The 17999-nt window shown below is 34.1% G+C and overlaps 2 protein-coding genes across 2 annotated transcripts; both read right to left on the bottom strand.

Annotated features, from left to right (window-relative positions):
- Positions 1 to 1968: 1968 nt before the first annotated feature.
- LOC133188125 (toll-like receptor 4) lies at positions 1969 to 4257 on the bottom strand. Its single transcript, XM_061323506.1, has 2 exons — positions 3345 to 4257; positions 1969 to 2699 (listed from the first exon to the last, which is right to left on the bottom strand). The coding sequence occupies exons 1-2, from the start codon at positions 4255 to 4257 to the stop codon at positions 1969 to 1971; spliced, it is 1644 nt and encodes a 547-aa protein (XP_061179490.1).
- A 9096-nt stretch (positions 4258 to 13353) lies between these two features.
- Positions 13354 to 16786, bottom strand: LOC133188124 (RNA-binding protein RO60-like). Its single transcript, XM_061323505.1, has 2 exons — positions 16533 to 16786; positions 13354 to 15832 (listed from the first exon to the last, which is right to left on the bottom strand). The coding sequence occupies exons 1-2, from the start codon at positions 16784 to 16786 to the stop codon at positions 14263 to 14265; spliced, it is 1824 nt and encodes a 607-aa protein (XP_061179489.1). The 3' UTR covers positions 13354 to 14262.
- Between the last annotated feature and the right edge of the window lie 1213 nt (positions 16787 to 17999).

Below are 17999 nucleotides of genomic sequence, written 5' to 3'. Positions count from 1 at the left end.
CCCAAATTTTTCATCCTGGGTCGGGAGAGGGCAATCAAACACTATTTTAAAGTTGGCTTCAACTTACCGTCTGATCATTAATCTTTCAATTTTACGTTAACTATAACAAATGTGTAAAAACATAAAGAAGTACTTATTTATTCATTTTTTATTTCCTCTAAAGAGTATCTCTTAGTTATACTACTTATCAAACGGAATTGAAATGTGCAATTACAACGTGCATTTAAGTACGTCAAAGTGATTTTGTGTTGTACAATAACGCAAAATTATAATGATTGAAATATTTAGCGAAGTAGAACTTTTTTCAACGGAAATAATTAAGCATATGACTTCAATCTGACAAAGATAATAAAATTGTCATTTATGTTCTGTTTGGCACTATTTTTTAATTATGTAGATTTATGAACAGGAACATCTCACGTAACTGGAACAGAATACTTTATCTACTTTGTTCTTTGCGATCAACACAAACAAAACTATTGAGAGCATCAATTATGCATACTTTATTATCGTTAGATTTGAAGCATCAGTTTTACAGTTAACACCTGATATGATTAAGCAGATGTGTAGAAAACAGAGTAATTTATTTACACAGCCAATCTCTTGAAGATAAGTTTTCAACAAAATTAAGGTGGTGTATAATATTCTATCCTTGTCATAAATTGAAATACTTCTACAGAAATATGCTTTTAAAAAAACCTTGATTGAATTTGTGAAATAAATTCAGAATCTGGGGACCGTTTTACAAAAGAACTTACGATTAAGACCAAAATTTTATTCTGTTTATAACTCTCTAATTTCTAATTAAATTGAAAATCGTTTTAATCTTTTTAAATGGAATGTAGATAGGTATTTTTACGCAAGCAATTTTAAACAGAATCCTTAATTTTGCAAAATTTTTCAAACAACTAAGGTTTTTGGTCTTAGTTGTAAGTTCTTTTGTAAAACGAGCCACTAGCTTGCTATTTGCTACTAAGAAAATAAAAATATTTCCAAAACAAAAATATGTGTTGAATCTGGATTCATTTTCATGTTCTACTGAAACGACAATTCAAGACTCAAACACATTTAAGGAAATTCAAAATGAAGCCACGTGGTTTTTCCAAGAAACCTCATAGTAGAAAAATAAAAACGATCAACAGTGACAAATGGGGATTATTCTTGAAAACTAGATTTGTGGAGATCTTTTTTCCTGTAAATGGGGGCTAGACTTGATAAAATCCGACTTGATGTTTTTTCAGGAATTTGTAAAATTCTGAGTCTTATTCAATTTTATTAAAATTTAAGACAAATATTAACTTTCCTAACAAAGGAAGACCGAACAAAACTGTCTTTATTCTTTCTAATGTTTGTCCTATGATTATAGTTGAAAAATTATTCTATTGATTATTTATATAATTTTCGAATTATGAATTATCTTTTTCTTTGCATGAAATAACTCATGTTGATTTTTTTTAAGTCAAAAGTCTTATTCCTGAAAATCAATTGCAAGTTTTCCAGTAGATCAATTGTTTACAAATGCAAATCATTTACATAAAGGTAAAATCCATTGATCAAAAGGCTTGCATGTGCAAAAATCTATTTTAGGTAAAGTCACGATTGACTGAATTCTTCGTTGTTGTTTGATAATTTTTATGAGAATATTTTTGTACACTTTAACAGTAATAATCTTTAAAAATTTCAATCATTTTCTTCAAATTTTGTAAAATTTATCACAAATTTTGAAATGACTGTTTAGAAGTTTTGTTGAGTGTGTATATACAAAAACAACAAACAGTAAGAAAATTCAAGATTGTGAGGATCAATTTTTTTTCTGATCCTATTCCCTTAAGAATCGAATGACTCTATTTCCTAAAGATTTGGGAATTTAAAAAAGATTAATATATTAAAAAAACAAAATAAACCAGGGCCAGAACATTTGTTATCAACTGATTTTAATTTTCAAGATTTTCAAAGTCTGAGATCAAGTTAATATTCTTCAGCAAGAAGCGTTTCTGCAAGCTTTGTTCGAAAAACTGACAAATCCTGTTCACCGTCTCCTGCAAGATCCATGTACGATTTGCTTTCTATCAGGTCCATCCATTTCCATGGCAACTCCTTAACGACACTTTTCTGAAGAATGACGAAGAATAGAACATTGGAACCATTTCTGGAATACACAGCCTCCATTCGTGCCATATTCATTTCGTAAATGCACCAGTAAGATTTTAAGTAATGTGAAGTCAATATGCATACTGTTCGTTTACTAATGTGTATAGCATTAATTATATTGTCTGCAATATCCGTACCTGGAATAAAATCTCTTTGATGCAGACATAATCGAAGCCTAAAGGTTTCCTCTAAATGTTTAACAAGACCAACTACGAATGCTTCGTCGTTATTAGCATAAGAAATGAAAGCATCAAAATGGTATTTTGAATGCTCTGTTTGTTTGCTGGAGATCTTTTGATTTTTGTTCTTTCCTCTGGCGACGAAATACATGTATCGTAGCTTCCATCTGTACCGATGTATGATTCTACTCATGACGATAGTTACAAAAACAAGCAGCAGTGATGAGGTTATAGCAATGATCAATGTATAGGACGAACATTCTTTTTCCAGTTGTTTCATGAGTCGTGAAAAGTTACCGAATTCCTGACTAGTTGCATTCTGGAATAAACATGTGTATTTATCCAGATTTAGGAATCTTATGTTCTTTGCTTGAACAATCCAGGATAAAAATTCTATGTTACTGCATGAACATTGCAGAGGATTTCCTTGTAATTCAAGAAAAATTTGTCTGTGTACCGAGATTTTCTGTAATGAAGTACGAGTTTCCTTGTTCAAAGTTGAAAGTTTGTTTGAGGAAAGATCTAAGAGGTGAAGGTTCCACCAATGGTGTATGCTGATATTGAAAATATTCAGCGAGTTCGAACTTAAATTTAAGTGTCTCATTTCAGGTAGGCCACGAAATATATTTTGAGGAAGTTCAACAATTCTATTAAATGATAAATCTAAAGTTCTTAATTTTCTTTGATTTTTGAATATTTTGCCATCGGTATCGTTCTGCAAAGTAAGACCAAGTATGTTGTTTGAAAGATTTAAATGCAGAACGTTCGCAAAGTCAACAAAAAAATTCTGCGAAATAAAGCTACAAAAGTTGTTCGAAAAATCAACATATAGAACACTGTTCATGCCAAAGAGAGGTCCGATCAATTTATAAATAATGTTATTTTGAAAGTAAGCATGTGTTAATTTACCTGTTCCGTTTAGAACGAATTTCTCCAAAACAATTTTATACATATTATCATGAAAGTATAATTCACGAAGGTTTGGTGGAAGGTAAAAGGTTTGGTTTTGCTTACCATTCCTCTGTACTAGGTCAAACTCAGTATCAGTATATTTAACTTCAGTTATTCTGTTTCCTTGAGGTAAAGGAAAAAGTGAAGTCACCTGCTCATAACCCTCATTTTCGTGACAATACACATTGAAATCAAAATCTTTTATATTATGAAAGCTGGACTGAAAACTTGCATTAAGTATTTGCAGACTCGAAAGTTGGCCGAAAGTCCACAAGTAAGCTCCAACTCCGAGCACGTTGTCGGCAACATTAAGTTTTCGAAGAGTCTTCGGTAAAACCGACAGCATCCGAAATTGAAAGACATTGATTCTGTTTGATGCAATGTTAAGTTCCTCCAAAGCAGTGTCTGATAAATTACGAACTTGATGTATCGATAGTTCCTTACTTAGACCATAGGTACATTGTACTTTCTCTAAGTTGAGAACTTTAATGTCGGTATATCTCATACCATACGTCAAATTTTCTAGGATAGAGAGAGAAAGTTCAACGTTGTATGAAAGATCCAAATGACGCAATTTCTTGGTATATCTGACGACCCCTTTTTCAATTACATTTAGTTTGTTGTTTGACAAGGTAAGATTCTCCAGGTTTATCAAGTTTTGTAATGATGCATTTGAAAAATTAGTCGCCTCCTCTATTTTGTTGATTAAGTTTTCCGCCAAATTTAGATATCTTATGTTCTCTGAAAGATTGTTGGGGAACGTATGAAAAAGATTACCTCTGAAATCTATACTGACTACGTCCTCACGTAACAATGGAGCTACTGAGAGGAGTCTACGAGAACAATCAGCGTGGATATATCCATTTACTTCGTAGCAGTTGCAGCTGCCAATTGAGGAACAATTCGAATTTGGTTTACAGTGTGCTTCTATAACTACTGTTATGAATATTAACCAAAGGAAAGTTAATTCATCCATTTTCTGAAAGAAAAATAGAAATTACATGTATACATAATATTAAATACCTTAATGGGGAAGACTAAATAATTGATCTGAGTATAGGTCTAGTCTTACATACCAGTGATATGTGTAGAAAAACACATATATACATACATTTTTAACGGAAGAAATTTTACATCATATTTTAAATCTATTTTTTTTTAATTTCCTGTTTGCTCGTGATGGCTTCCCACGTGACTCAGTTTTTCCCGCTTAATTGTACAGTAGGAGTTTGGTCTCTACAAGAGGTTTCGTACGTGGTGTTTTATAATTAAACTTTTACTCGTCCCTTAATTCAACAAAGTGTTTAAAACCAAAATTTTATCAGGTTTGCTAAACTATTATGATCCTTTTCTATATTTTTATACAGGTATTAAACTACGTTATTTTTCCTCATTTACATGCATTAAAACAGTCCTATATCTTTTTTATGATAGCAATAATTTTTTACCACAAACATCGAATGCATAACGAATAGATTTTGTTTCCTCATTCCGAGAAAAACTGTTTATCAAATAAATCAATTTAAGATGATACATAATCCAAATTTTGGAAAGGTTTTATTTGCAAAACTTTAGAGCATTAACTTTAAAAGATATTACAGAAAAGGAGGGGAAACTGTTAAGAAGGTTTAGGTACATTTACATTCATTTGTTAATTATTATTTCCTCGACTACAAGGCAAGCTTCCGCAAGTTTGGGCTATATTCAATCTCCATTTTTTTTTTTTTTTACAAATAATTAGTAAATAGATAAATTATTTTCAGTTATTATTTCCTTAATGCAGAGAGAGAGAGAGAGAGAGAGAGAGAGAGATGCGTGCATAAGGAATCGCTAAATGAGGATTGGGCTTCACCCTCACTTATGCACATAAAATTATATCGTTTCGGGTTTCTACATAGTGCTAAGTGGACTGGTACAGAGGCGAAGTATAATCACAGATTACATGTTTGATGAAATATTACGTTCTTGACACTCTACGGAAATTTCATTCTTTGTTGTACAGCGATTTCTATTATAGAAAAAAAAAATATACTGGAGAGTAGGATTTAACTATAATAAATTCTGTTTATGTAATGAGAAAACGTTATGTTTGAAACCATTTTCCCTTAATTAACCTGGTTTGCTAATGTCTGCTTCATTATCAAGAAGGTAATTTTCTTATGAAATGCACATTATTTGACACGTATATTTTCTTTCTGTTATCATAACGCTGTATTTGATTTTCCTGTTATTTTTTATGCTCACGTTTGTCTACATGTTGACGACAATGTCATATTGTATTGTTTAATTGTTTGTTTATTGTTGTTTAACGTCTCTCTCAAGAATTTATCACTCATATGGAGACGCCACATCTTGCCGATGGAGAGCTGCAAATTTTGACCAAAACTCGGCACTCATGGCCATTGAGCAGTAAGGGATCTTTTTCGTGTCAGCACCTACTGCGACATGGGACCTCGGTTTATACAGTCTCATCTCCACGTACTACAGTGGGATTCGAACCCGCGACGTAAGGATCAACTCCTTACTCCGCGGATCTAGAGCAAACGCGGGTGACGGCCATATTGTATACAATTCATATAAAATGATAATCATAATCAAATTTTAAATCTTCATATGATAGAGTATCAGCAATAACTCAATTAATCTTATTGGTTTCTTTCTTTCTTTTATCCCACGATCAGAAATACAAACAAATTCCTCAGTCAATATTCCGTTTTAGAGACTGGATTTAATCTTTTAAAGAGTGTCGTACAACTATTTACATCTATACATATAATTACATCCATCAGAAAAGTTAACTTCCTCAAAAGACCAGTACTAAGGTATGATAAATATTCTATTCCTAGACATATATCACAAACTTTTTCCACAACGCATAAGCACGACACAAAATACATATGAAATATGGAGGTAACAAACAGTAATCAAGCTCAAACGTTTATTGAAACGATACAATTCGGAAACAGGGCAACAGTTCGATGTCTAATATTCAGGATTAAATGTACAATCCAGAGGTTTTTACTTCAGATTGGAACATCATCAGTGATTTTGAAGAAGAATATGTCTTGGGTGTAACTGGAGTGCTATATTTGAAGGAAAGTGTTGTATCAGAAAGGATATGTCCTTTGAATGACTTTGAATGCCATTTAGTCATGAAAATACTAATTGTGAAAGAATATTTGGAAGACAAAGGATTATTTCAATCTAGCAGAGAGCATTCTTGTTTACGCATTGAAGTGGTTTGACTTTCTTGTATGATGTAATCCCTCGAATATATACTTCGTTCATCATGTTTCAAAAGTGCCAAAATGTGATCATTTTAATTCATTATTCAAATGAATCTATTTTCTTGCTTTCAAAAGAAGTTAAGTTGAATGGGATTGACAAGGTATTAACATCCAACACGATGTGCATGAGGCACAAAATATGTAAATACTTCACAAATAATTCAGAATTAAAATACTACCTTTTTAAACTACACGTAATTGGAATTTTTTGAAATATTGAAAAATTAAAGTCTTTCAAGGATTAAAAAAAACATGTTACAAAAAAAATTGAAGGACTTGAATTTGTATCATTCAAATGGATATTTGACCATGATTGCTGTTCGTTATCTCCTTATTATATCCCCGCTTGAAAATTGGGGGGGTATATGTAGTGATGGGGGTGTCCTTTTGTACACCCATCCGTCCGTTACACTTTGGATACACATCTCTTATCCGCAACTCCTCCTATCGGGTCTCTCATAACAAAACATGGAATTTGCCATTTTAAACATATGGGAGACGGGGCTATCATTTTGTGAGCTTAGTGCTCACAGTACCTCTGGTTTCATTAGCAACAAGCTAATTCAGAGAATTTGTGTCCCCCGCTTAGGGGAAAAAGAAAAGCATGCACAGTTCGGGGGGGGGGGGGGGGAGTGGGACCCCCCCCCCCCCTTGATTTGTAGAATTATTAAGTGTATGTAATTATACATTGTATATTGAAGCAAATAAAAAATGCCAATATGGATATTAAGATTTGATTGCTTATTCTTTAATGTGAGTATAGAAGATTCTTTTTGTATAGAATATTTATCACACTGTAATAATGATTTTTTGAGTTTGTACAAGCCAGACGTCATAACTTTTTCATTTCACATGCTGAATACTATCATTTAGTAAATGCAAAAAAAATAATAATAATAATAATAATAATAATAATAAAGGATCGTCCGGGATTTGAACCCGGTACCTCTTACATGCTAAGCGAGAGTCATACCTCTAGACCACGAAGGCACTTTATTATACTGCATATTAAATGCAAACAGTAGGTCACATATAATGTTTATATTTACGTTCGATAATGTCAAAATTTTACACAATACATGGTTGTCTAATTTAGCCTTTACTAAACAGTTTTAATAGATGTAATAAGAATATAAAGTCCGCCGACAACCTGTTTTATACGTAATAACTCTCCATACGCTCCTGTGCTAAAATAGTGCCAAGCGACTTTTAATACAATTGATAATAAATAAAAAAAAAAAAAAACGGGGGACATTTTGAGAGGGACGAGAGAGGCCCTAGGGAGTTATGGTATAAAATTTCATTGCAAAAGCTCAAAAGCTTCTTGAGATATCACCCGAAAACGAAAGTGAATTTATGAATTTATGACCTTGACCTTTGACCTTAAAATCAATAGGGTTCTTATTTAGGCCATAGGGAGTTGCTATGCAAAATTTCGTTGCGAAAGCTCAAATGGTTCTTGAGATATCGCGCGGAAACGAAAGTGTTACAGACAGACAGAAATACAGACGGACGGACGGACAGACGACAGACAGACCCAAATTAATATCCCCCACATTCAGTGAAAGCGGGGGACAAGAAAACGGGGCGGGACACTTTGAGAGGGACGAGAGAGGCCCTAGGGAGTTATGGTATGGTAAAAAATTTCATTGCAAAAGCTCAAAGCTTCTTGAGATATCGCTATGACTTTTCCCAAGCACATTTCGGATACACAAGGATAATGGGTTTATTTGTATAACAAAATGTTGATAATTATTGTGTTAATAAGCAGCGCCGAAGCGATTTATATGAAACACTTCAAAAAATTATAAATGACGTGATCAACAAAGTCATGTGATATCATAACAAATATGTTAATTTATTACATTTTCAACAGTGAAATACTGTGATTTATTTATTGAATAAAAGTGATATTCTCTCACAGTGTGAAAGGATACCAAAATGATATTCTCTCACAGTGTGAAAGGATATCAAAGTAAGTAAAAAATAATTTCTGGCCTGTCGTAAGATAGAGATAGAAACTAAGCATCTTGATAGAGCTAAATTTCTTCCCAAATATGTTGCTAAAATCTATGCTATGTAACGCTTTCAATCACACAACTGCTAAGCTATGAAGATTCAACCGCTCAACTATGACGTCAAGCCTATGACACTGTGTTAGGAAAAGACAGAGGCAAAGGAAATCAATTTTAAAAATCAAAGAAAATATAATAAACAGAAAATTCAATGTTTTGTAGATGAATATGGAATTTATTTCACTCGTGAGACAGGATTTTTTTATATTTTCACTCGTGCTTCGCACTCGTGAAAATATCAAAAAATCCTGTTCCACTCGTGAAATAAATTCCATATTCATCTACAAAACATTGAATATCCTCTATTTATAGTCGAGGAAACACACTATATAAATTGGAAGTACTTAAGTTCAATATTTATGAATTAAAGCCAAAACCGACCTCGCAATGACATATTATGTTTTGAGCGCTTTTTAAAGCTTCGGGAAGCCTTAACAGCTGCGTGATTAAATCTCTTACCAACAAGGAAAAAACAAATCAATTCTTGCAAAGAAACAATTTATTCTTGATTGACTGTTTCAAACATATTAACTGAAAAGTGGTTGATAAATCAGCAACACAGATCATTGTAATAGTTCTATAAGCAGCGTTCTAGGCAGGTCTCAGCCCATTTCTCGCAATCGAACGTGCACTTGTTATTTAATTCTCCAGAAGGAAGTTTACGACATCCGTAAAAGAGTTTACAGTTGTTGTATTCTGTGTTACAATGGTCCCAACATTCCTTTTCCAATGGCGTCATGATCATTTGTCTGTCCTTTGATCTTACGCTTTTTGAGATCGTGGATAATATCAGAGAAGACCCCAGAAAAACACATGCCAAAGATTTCATTTTCTTGATCAAACTGAAACGAAAAAATGGTAGTTACCTGATTGTGTTAGAATTTTAATTGGCTTAAATAATAAACTTTATACGTGTAGAATGGTCCGTAAATATCTTTTTATTTAAATATAGAGATTCTATTGCTGCACAACCAGTTTTATATTTTAAAATGATATTTGTTACTTAGATTTTCCATGTTAAAGTCTTAATTGTGACCTCTGAAAAAACTTGAAATCACAAATCAAAATATTAAAAAAGCTTCTGAAGACCTCTGTGCATAAATATTTAAGGAAAAATGACCTAACCTTTCTTCGTAAATATAGATGTAACGATAACCTTTAAAACAGCTTTCACAGATTAAGAAAAGAGGCATTACGAGATGACTTAGTCTTGGGAACATAAACCGCAGTCAAGTTACAAGTATAGGCGAAACATTTCACTAGTATACTCACTCGTTTTCAAACAGAAATCCCTAAAAATTAAGCGAATCCTTCCAATAGTAAAATTATGACAGTGATGACTTTATTAACAGAGATCGCATGTCCTAAATATGACTAAATGAGAATGTACGTGGTAGATATATTAGTAAATATGAAGTGGTCACAGGTGGCAGATAATCTGCAGGATGGCCAAGTAGAGCAGATGGCCAAATTTAGACATCTAAACTCCATTGCCATGCATTAGTTATGCCAAAATAATGGTCACAGTAATCGTTACATCGTCAGTATAGTCATATTAGCATCCAGCGATTGCTCTTTATCACAAAGGTCATGATTTTTCAAAATGTGTGGAAACAGTTTAATGTTAACGGCGTGAAATAATAAATAAACTGGTGGTGGGGTGTTGTTTTATGTTAATCTGTTCAACACATACCATCATTTCAGAACTCAAGAATATGGATTGCTGTCCTGAACTTACTTCATGATTTATCATGATTTTAAAATTTTGGCAGAGGGTTCATTTATCAGAATGACCATGCAAATTGTAAGTCTGTTAGATATAAATGCAACGTCTTTTAAGAGAAAATATAGAACAAGCTAATTCAGAGAATTTGTGTCCCCCGCTTAGGGAAAAAGGAAGAGCATGCACAGTTCGGGAGGGGGTCACACTGCCCCCCCCCCCCCGTATTTGTAGTATTATTAAATGTATACATGTATACTGAAGCAAATTTAAAAAAGACAATATGGACATAAAGATTTGATTGCTTATTCTTTAATATGTGTATAGAAGATTCTTTTTAATATACAGAATATTTATCACACTGTAATAATGAGACATCGTAACTTTTTCATTTCACATGTTGAATAGTATCATTTAGTAAATCTAAAAAAAACACATAAAAAAGAGAATCGTTTGCTAAGCGAGCAACATACCACTAGACCACGGAGGCACTTGATTATATAGCAAATTATATAGCAAATAAAATGCAAACATTAAGTCACATATAATGTTTATATTCACGTTTGATATTGTCAAAATTTTACACAATAAATGTTGTCTAATTTAGCCTTTACTAAACAGTTATAATTTAATTTCGTTTGTATTCTAGCCTCTGATTGGTTAATATCCAAAAACGAACACAAATTATTTCTGTATAACCTGGTTTGGTATGGGGACCCCCCCCCCCCCCTGACAACCAGCTGAATCATCTGTATCCTTACAATCCTCTCATTTCCAGTCCTTGGGATTCATGGAAAATTCCAGATTTAATAAATGTACCTTTAACTTCAAACAATAATTCGATCTTACCACATGTAAACAAACAACAAGGCTGCTAGGCCTATGTATCAGTTTTTACCTCCCCTCGCTTCCCATCACTTCCGTAACTTTCGTTACTATGGTTGTATTATTGAGCGGCAAATTTGAACTAATAAAAAGCAACGAAATTTTACACTCATAGTTATTTAATGATTTGAAAATTAAATTATAAGGAATGACTCTAATTCTTGGCCAAATTATTCAAGTATAACCTGGTTTGGGTCAGTTTACGCTGTTTTATAATCCGCTTCGCGGATTATAAAGCGTAAAGTGACCCAAACCAGGTTATACTCGAATAATTTGGCCAAGAATTAGAGTCATTCCTAAAATAATAGCTGTAATTAGAATATAAAGTCCGCCGACAACCTGTATTATACGTAATAACACTCGACATGCCCCTGTGCTAAAAATAGTGCCAAGCGACTTTAATACAATAAATAAATAAAAAAAAAAAAAAAAAAAAAAAAAAAAAAAAAAACGGGGCGGGATACTTTGAGAGGGGCAAGCGAGGCTCTAGGGAGTCATGGTATAAAATTTCATTGCAAAAGCTCAAAAGTTTCTTGAGATATCGCCCGTAAACGAAAGTGTTACACACAGACGGAATTTATGAATTTACGACCTTGAACTTTGACCTTTTGACCTCAAAATCAATAGGGGTCTTCCTTAGGCCACAGGGAGTTGTTATGTAAAATTCCATTGCAAAAGCTCAAAGAATTCGCGAGATATCGTGGGGAAACAAAAGTGTTAAAACAGACAGAATTTATGAATTTATGACCTTGACCTTTGACCTTTTGACCAAAAATTAAATAGGGTTCTTCTTTAGGCCATAGGGAGTTGCTATGCAAAATTTCCTTGCGAGTGTTGCAGACATACAGAAATACAGACAGACGGACGGACAGATAGACCCAAATTAATCCCCCAGTTTCAGTGAAAGCGGGGGACAATAATTTGTATATATATAGAGTAATAGTATGAATTTAAACAATTTCTGTTTTTCTATTGAACACAATTTCCAGAAATAAAATATAATTATTAACAATACACATTATTTAAAATCACAGTTGCGGGCTGATTATCTTCAATATCATATAAAAATAAATTAATAATTGATGTAGTTTAAATGAATTTCTAAAATACTCGTTCTTATGCATGCATGACTAGCTGTTTTTTTTTTTTTTAATTTTTATTTTACATAAAGTCATATTATCTTTGGTATAATCCGTGTCTACCTGATCAATACATAGGACTTACGGCGGGTGTAACCGGTCGGCAGGGGATTTCTTTTTTATTCTAGGCACCTGATCCCTTCTCCGGTGTTTCCAGGATCCGTGTTTTTGTCCAGTTTTCACGGATTTTAGAGGTAGATCACTGTTCTTTCACCTTTTACATTGATAAATGAGTCTTTTAGAAACAATAAATTTCTCTCAATTTGTTTTGATCAGAAGAAAAAAATTATATAGAAATGTTATCATACTTTATTATACTCTTCCTACATAAATAAACCGTTCACGGTAGCTCAGTCGGTAGAGCGCTCGATCCGTGATCGGGAGGTCGTGAGTTCGAATCTCGGCTGCGACTGACCTAAGTCGATAAAAAAATAGGTAGCAACTGTTCCTTCGCCATGCGTTCGGCACTTTGAAGTGAAAGTTGCGGGTCCTTCGGATGAGACCTTAAAAATCGAGGCCCCGTGTCACGGCAGGCGTCGGTACGATAAAGATCCCTCACTGCTCAATGGCCCTGAGTGCCGAGTAAAGGTCAAAATTTGAAGCCCTTCATCGGTATATGGTGACGTCTCTCTATGAGTGAAAAATTCTCGAATGGGACGTAAAACAACATTCAATCAATCAATCAATCCTACATAAACAGTTTGAATAATTACTAAATAAAAATTGAGGTTTATTACTGCAGTTCCATCCAACTTCAAAGTAATGAAAATCATCAAGAGTTGTTGCGCAAGCAACTTGTACATTCAAAATTACCGTCTTGATATGGAAACAAAACAAGGTCATCTCGGCATAACGTTTGCCTTTTCTGCATGTAAAAATGTGTAGAAGAAGCTATATTATTGCAGTAGATAACCTTCCTATAAATATCTACACTTTTCAAAATGAGCAACGACAAAACAAAAACAATTAAGATTTTTCATAGTATATTTAAATTATAGCATTATGCTTACTAGTAATTAAAAGTATAACTCTAGAACAAGGCTTTCTTCTGTAAGTAATACACATAGCTTTGTCAAAAAGTTCAATCCTTACCGATACTAAATACAAGCACTAGTTTGCTTCCTTCAACAGCCAACGATTTCTTTTCCTCAGTAAGTAACGAAATATAAATGTTCATGTGTTATTTCTCATATACAATAGCCGAGTTGTTCAAAACAAGGCATATACAATTTATACATTAGCTAGATACTTTAAGGTGCTATGAGCTGAAAATTAATCCGCGCAAGGCTGTGTTATTACTTCATAATATACGTTTGACATAAATGTATGTGAATTATATACAAAACCATCTGTATACCAGGATTCGTAATCTTCTTTACTATATATGCACATGACATGTTCAATTTAAAATCTCTGATAGCCAGATTATTCTACATTTGGGAAATGTTCGGTCCTGTTATTCTGAGTTGTTTCACCATTCAAAATATTCTCTGAATACTTAATCAGGATGAACATTTCATAGTGATGTACGTATTGGAATTTACTGGAGTAATTAAAATATGCACCAGATTCTGTCAGTAGTCAGGAAATACTTAAATACATAGAATATTGGTGATTTCCTCTCTTCCGTTTGTATGATGAACATACGATTATTCCTTGAGAACTTGCATCACGCCAAAGACCCTAAAAATTCTTTACAAAATATACTCAAAACAAATAATGTTTGAGTGTTTGAGAAATCCATGAAATAAATGTTGGCGATATAAACTTGAAGTTACGACCATCGTTTAAGCCTTAATTTAATGGTCTGGTTCTGCTAAATGTATGGGATACAACATGTACAAGAAGACTTGTTTTATGTGCAACAGAGTTCAACTACGAAAATCCAAATCTAGAGTCACCTCTAATGAAATCATTAATGATTCGCGGTACGTTATAGTCAAAACCACTGATATTCAAAGTATTAACATCTGTTGGATCCCCAATCGTTACACTGGAGGATAGCATGTCACACACCACTAACTGCGGATCCGTTTCTCTTACTGGTTTTACTGTTTCGCAGTAAGATTTGAATGCTTTAGAAGGATGCACAGATCCCGAAGAAGTGTTGGAATCTGTTAAGATTACAAAAGCGTCGATGTCGTATTTCCGTTTTTCAAGAGCATACTTAATTGGCAAGGATACATCAGATGTTGGTGAGGGATCAGACATCTTTAATTTATGTATGATTTCCTCTTCACTATCGTCTACTTCAACTGACCTAGGATGACAGTCGTTGCTTGAAAACACAAGCAACTCGCATGACTCCTCTCTTTTAGCCGTTAGTTTTATTAAGAAAGCTGCTGCTTCCGAGACTGAAAGTGAGGGCATTCCTATGCATTTCTTTGAATCATCTACCATGGATTCAGTTGCTCCGAAAGACAACAGTATATGTTTGTTGGTTGGTGGAATACACTTCAGTGATATTTCGAAACCCACCTTAAGGGCGTTTATCACAGATTCTAAAGCAGGCCATTCTTTTTTCCCATTTCCACTCTTTTCCTCCTGATATTGGTTAAGTGCAACCATGAATGTCATAGGATGTATTTTTCTGCTGATAATCAACTCTTCATTCTGAATTTTGCTTAGAACCAATTGCTCCCCGAATGAACCCTCCGTAAGACATTCTAAGCGTGACATCTTTCCTAGATTGCGGAGCATCGCTGTCATTGGCATATGCCGTGATAAGGCAATCCATACATCTTTGTGATTTAAGAAATGGGTGGGAATTTGCTCTCTTACAAATCTGTGCTTTGAAATCAATCTACAAAGTCCCTCAATGTCCTCATGACTTTTTTTTCTTGCTTCTTTTACCTGTTCGATGTAAGTAATAACTTTTGCAAGTACTGAAGATTTAAAGCCCCTGAGACCTTGCTGTTCAATAGTGAAATCATTTGAATCGGCAAACTCCTTACCCTTTACAGCAACCATCACTAAATATTTCAGAGCAGGGTAGAGTTTATTGTTAACAAATCTAGGGAAATCTTTATCAATCTTCAGATGAGATTTACGGATGACATCTCGATGTGTCCACCCTTTCCGTCTTCTGTATTTTGTCAGATGATATAGATGATATGCCATTAATGTTAGATGGTCCTCTACATCTGCATGTTTTATGTACCAGTTGCTTATTGCTTTACGATGTGTTCTTCCCCATCCAGATTTTGAAGATTGTTCTATGCTGATTTTCTGGCAATAGTCAACAAATTTGAATAAATGAGTTGGTATTTTACATACTTGCGAGAGGACATCGTAGCCAGCTCGTTTTGTGCTTGCATCTGTCTCACTGGATCTGCAGCAAATTGCCAATGCGTAGATTATATAGTCCTGTTTGTAAGCGAGGTGTTCTTCGGAAAATCCTTTAATCATTTCTACAACTCTCAACCCTTTTCCATTTCTGATTAATCTGTGGAAGAAATAGTCAGAAAATATTTGTGATTTGAATGAGCTTTTCATAATAAGAATGGGGTACAGTTGTAGAATTACTAGTATTCTTTCAAATAAGCTGAAATATTATTATACGGTGCCACTGATGGGCCAGATGAATAATGTTTATTCTTTTGGACGAATAAAATATTTCTTCATTACTTGGCCTAATGCAATGTTACATTTGAATTGATAACAAATACAGTAATATGCTGTAGATTTAGATTTTAATCTACAATTGTCCATTTAGTATCATATGAATATAATTATAGTTTTGATTAGTATTTATGATATTATTTATGTTTTGAAATTGTTTTTATTATGAAATTAAAGAAATAAATAAAAATATCAAATGCAAAATTAACATTTTTTCTTCCTATTCTTTCCTTAAATATTCTCTTTCACCAAAGTCATTACTATGATATAGACTATAGCAATAAAGTTATCTCACCTGAACAATTCCCATTTTGCACACATTTTTTCAATACCTGAAATTCAAATGTGTGCAAAACTGACGAAAACATACCATTTAAATATGTTTAATTTTAGATCTAAGGGCAGTTAACTCTACTAGAAAACATACCAACATCACGACCTGAATCTCATACATTCATCGCCGGGGGGGGGGGGGGGATTCCTCTTTTCATATTTGTTCTCATATTTGTGTAAGGCATACTCACTCTAAAACACACTCTGCATCCTTAGTTTCCAAATCCCGACTTCCAGATGAGTAGGCATTTGTTGAATGTCCAAAACGAAGAAAATGGGCAAACTTCGTTTCGGGTCCTTGTAGAAACACGAACTTGTCTGCGACATTGCGCACTTGTCCTTTCGAAATTGAAGTCCCCTGATCCTCCGAGCAGGCACCCTCCCGTGAGGCCAAGAATTCACGTTCATCGACCTCCATATCCCCCTCGTTCCCTCTATCAACCATTTTGATAGATATATATGGAATGTTGATTTACTTTCGTTTTAAAAACTCGAGCAGAGGGTTTTTATTAAGCTCAGCGAGATTCGTCGAGACTAAAAATTTTGGACAGACGTCTCTGCGGAAGAGACGTCTGTCCAAAATTTTTAGTCTCGACGAATCTCGCTAAGATTATTAGGTTTTTATTTGCACTTGAACAAGGCCATATATTACCCCAGAAAAAGAATATCATCATCCTAAAAGATTTGATTACCGTACGTAACAGATTTATGCAGATGAAAAAAAAATTGTAGACTGGTCTTAAAAGCATACACTATGGTGTCCAGATAGAGTTTAACAGCGTATTAAATTGTAAACAACGCGACAGCTCGTTGTTTACAACGCGACGGCGCAATGACACTTCGAGCTGGCGCGTTTCACTTGCTGAAGCATGTGAAGTGTAACAGCGCTGGGAACATTGGCCATACGGTAGCGTATTTTTATTATACCATATATGACCAATTTTTCAACAAAAGTACAAACCAATTGCACTGAATGACATACAGATAGAATTGACGGACAAATCACATATTTTCGAGAAAATAAAGACTCATTATATTTTAGAATTAGTTCGGGGGGGGGGGGGTTCCACGCTTCAGGTGCCTGTGATTCTGTCTCTTCTGTCGACAATGTGATTGACAAAAAATGTAAATACCAAAAAATAAACATATAGAGAGCATAGCTTAGTAGAATCAGGAAGTATTACTCTAAATTTGATAGATGTGTACTGTGTAAAAACCAGAAAAATGAGTACAATCGAAACTTCTCGGGCCTTTCCGACAAGCGGAAAAACAACCTCGAGGTTGTTTTTCCGACCTCCGACGGAAAGACCGGAGAGGATGCGATTGAGATGAGTAATCACGGTAGGCGCATAGCCAGACCTAAAATGAAGTGTACGCAGAGAAAGGCACGGGGACTGAGGGCCGCCGTGATACGCAGTAGATTCAGGGAGAAGCCCTGGTGAGGTCCAGGGCGCGAAGCCCCCGGAAGCTCCTTGGTTTTACTTAGTAGTTCAATCATTTTCCTTGAGTAAAAATCATGCTACTTCGCTTTTCTTTACAATGAAATGACTTAAATTGGTAATATCGTTTTTTATAAGTTAATACTTAAAATTTTGTACATGTAATTGAGGCTGAATATTTTACTAATACATATCGTCTACTCATTTTAACTCTCAACA

Source organism: Saccostrea echinata, unplaced genomic scaffold (assembly GCF_033153115.1).
Source record: "Saccostrea echinata isolate AGI-Se365-2 ecotype Australia unplaced genomic scaffold, CSIRO_AGI_Sech_v1 ptg000016l, whole genome shotgun sequence".
NCBI lineage: Eukaryota > Metazoa > Mollusca > Bivalvia > Ostreida > Ostreidae > Saccostrea > Saccostrea echinata.
Note: the sequence above shows the minus strand (reverse complement) of the source record. Positions and strands in the feature narration are given on the sequence as shown.

Bases quoted from the DNA above. Each gene is read 5' to 3' on its own strand.
- LOC133188125 (XM_061323506.1), bottom strand. From the start codon at position 4,257: ATGGATGAATTAACTTTCCTTTGGTTAATATTCATAACAGTAGTTATA. The intron at 2,700-3,344 runs GTAAGCAAAACC...GGATTGTTCAAG, and splicing joins TGACCTAGTACAGAGGAATG to CAAAGAACATAAGATTCCTA.
- LOC133188124 (XM_061323505.1), bottom strand. From the start codon at position 16,786: ATGGTTGATAGAGGGAACGAGGGGGATATGGAGGTCGATGAACGTGAA. The intron at 15,833-16,532 runs GTGAGTATGCCT...TTTCTTCCACAG, and splicing joins GATGCAGAGTGTGTTTTAGA to ATTAATCAGAAATGGAAAAG.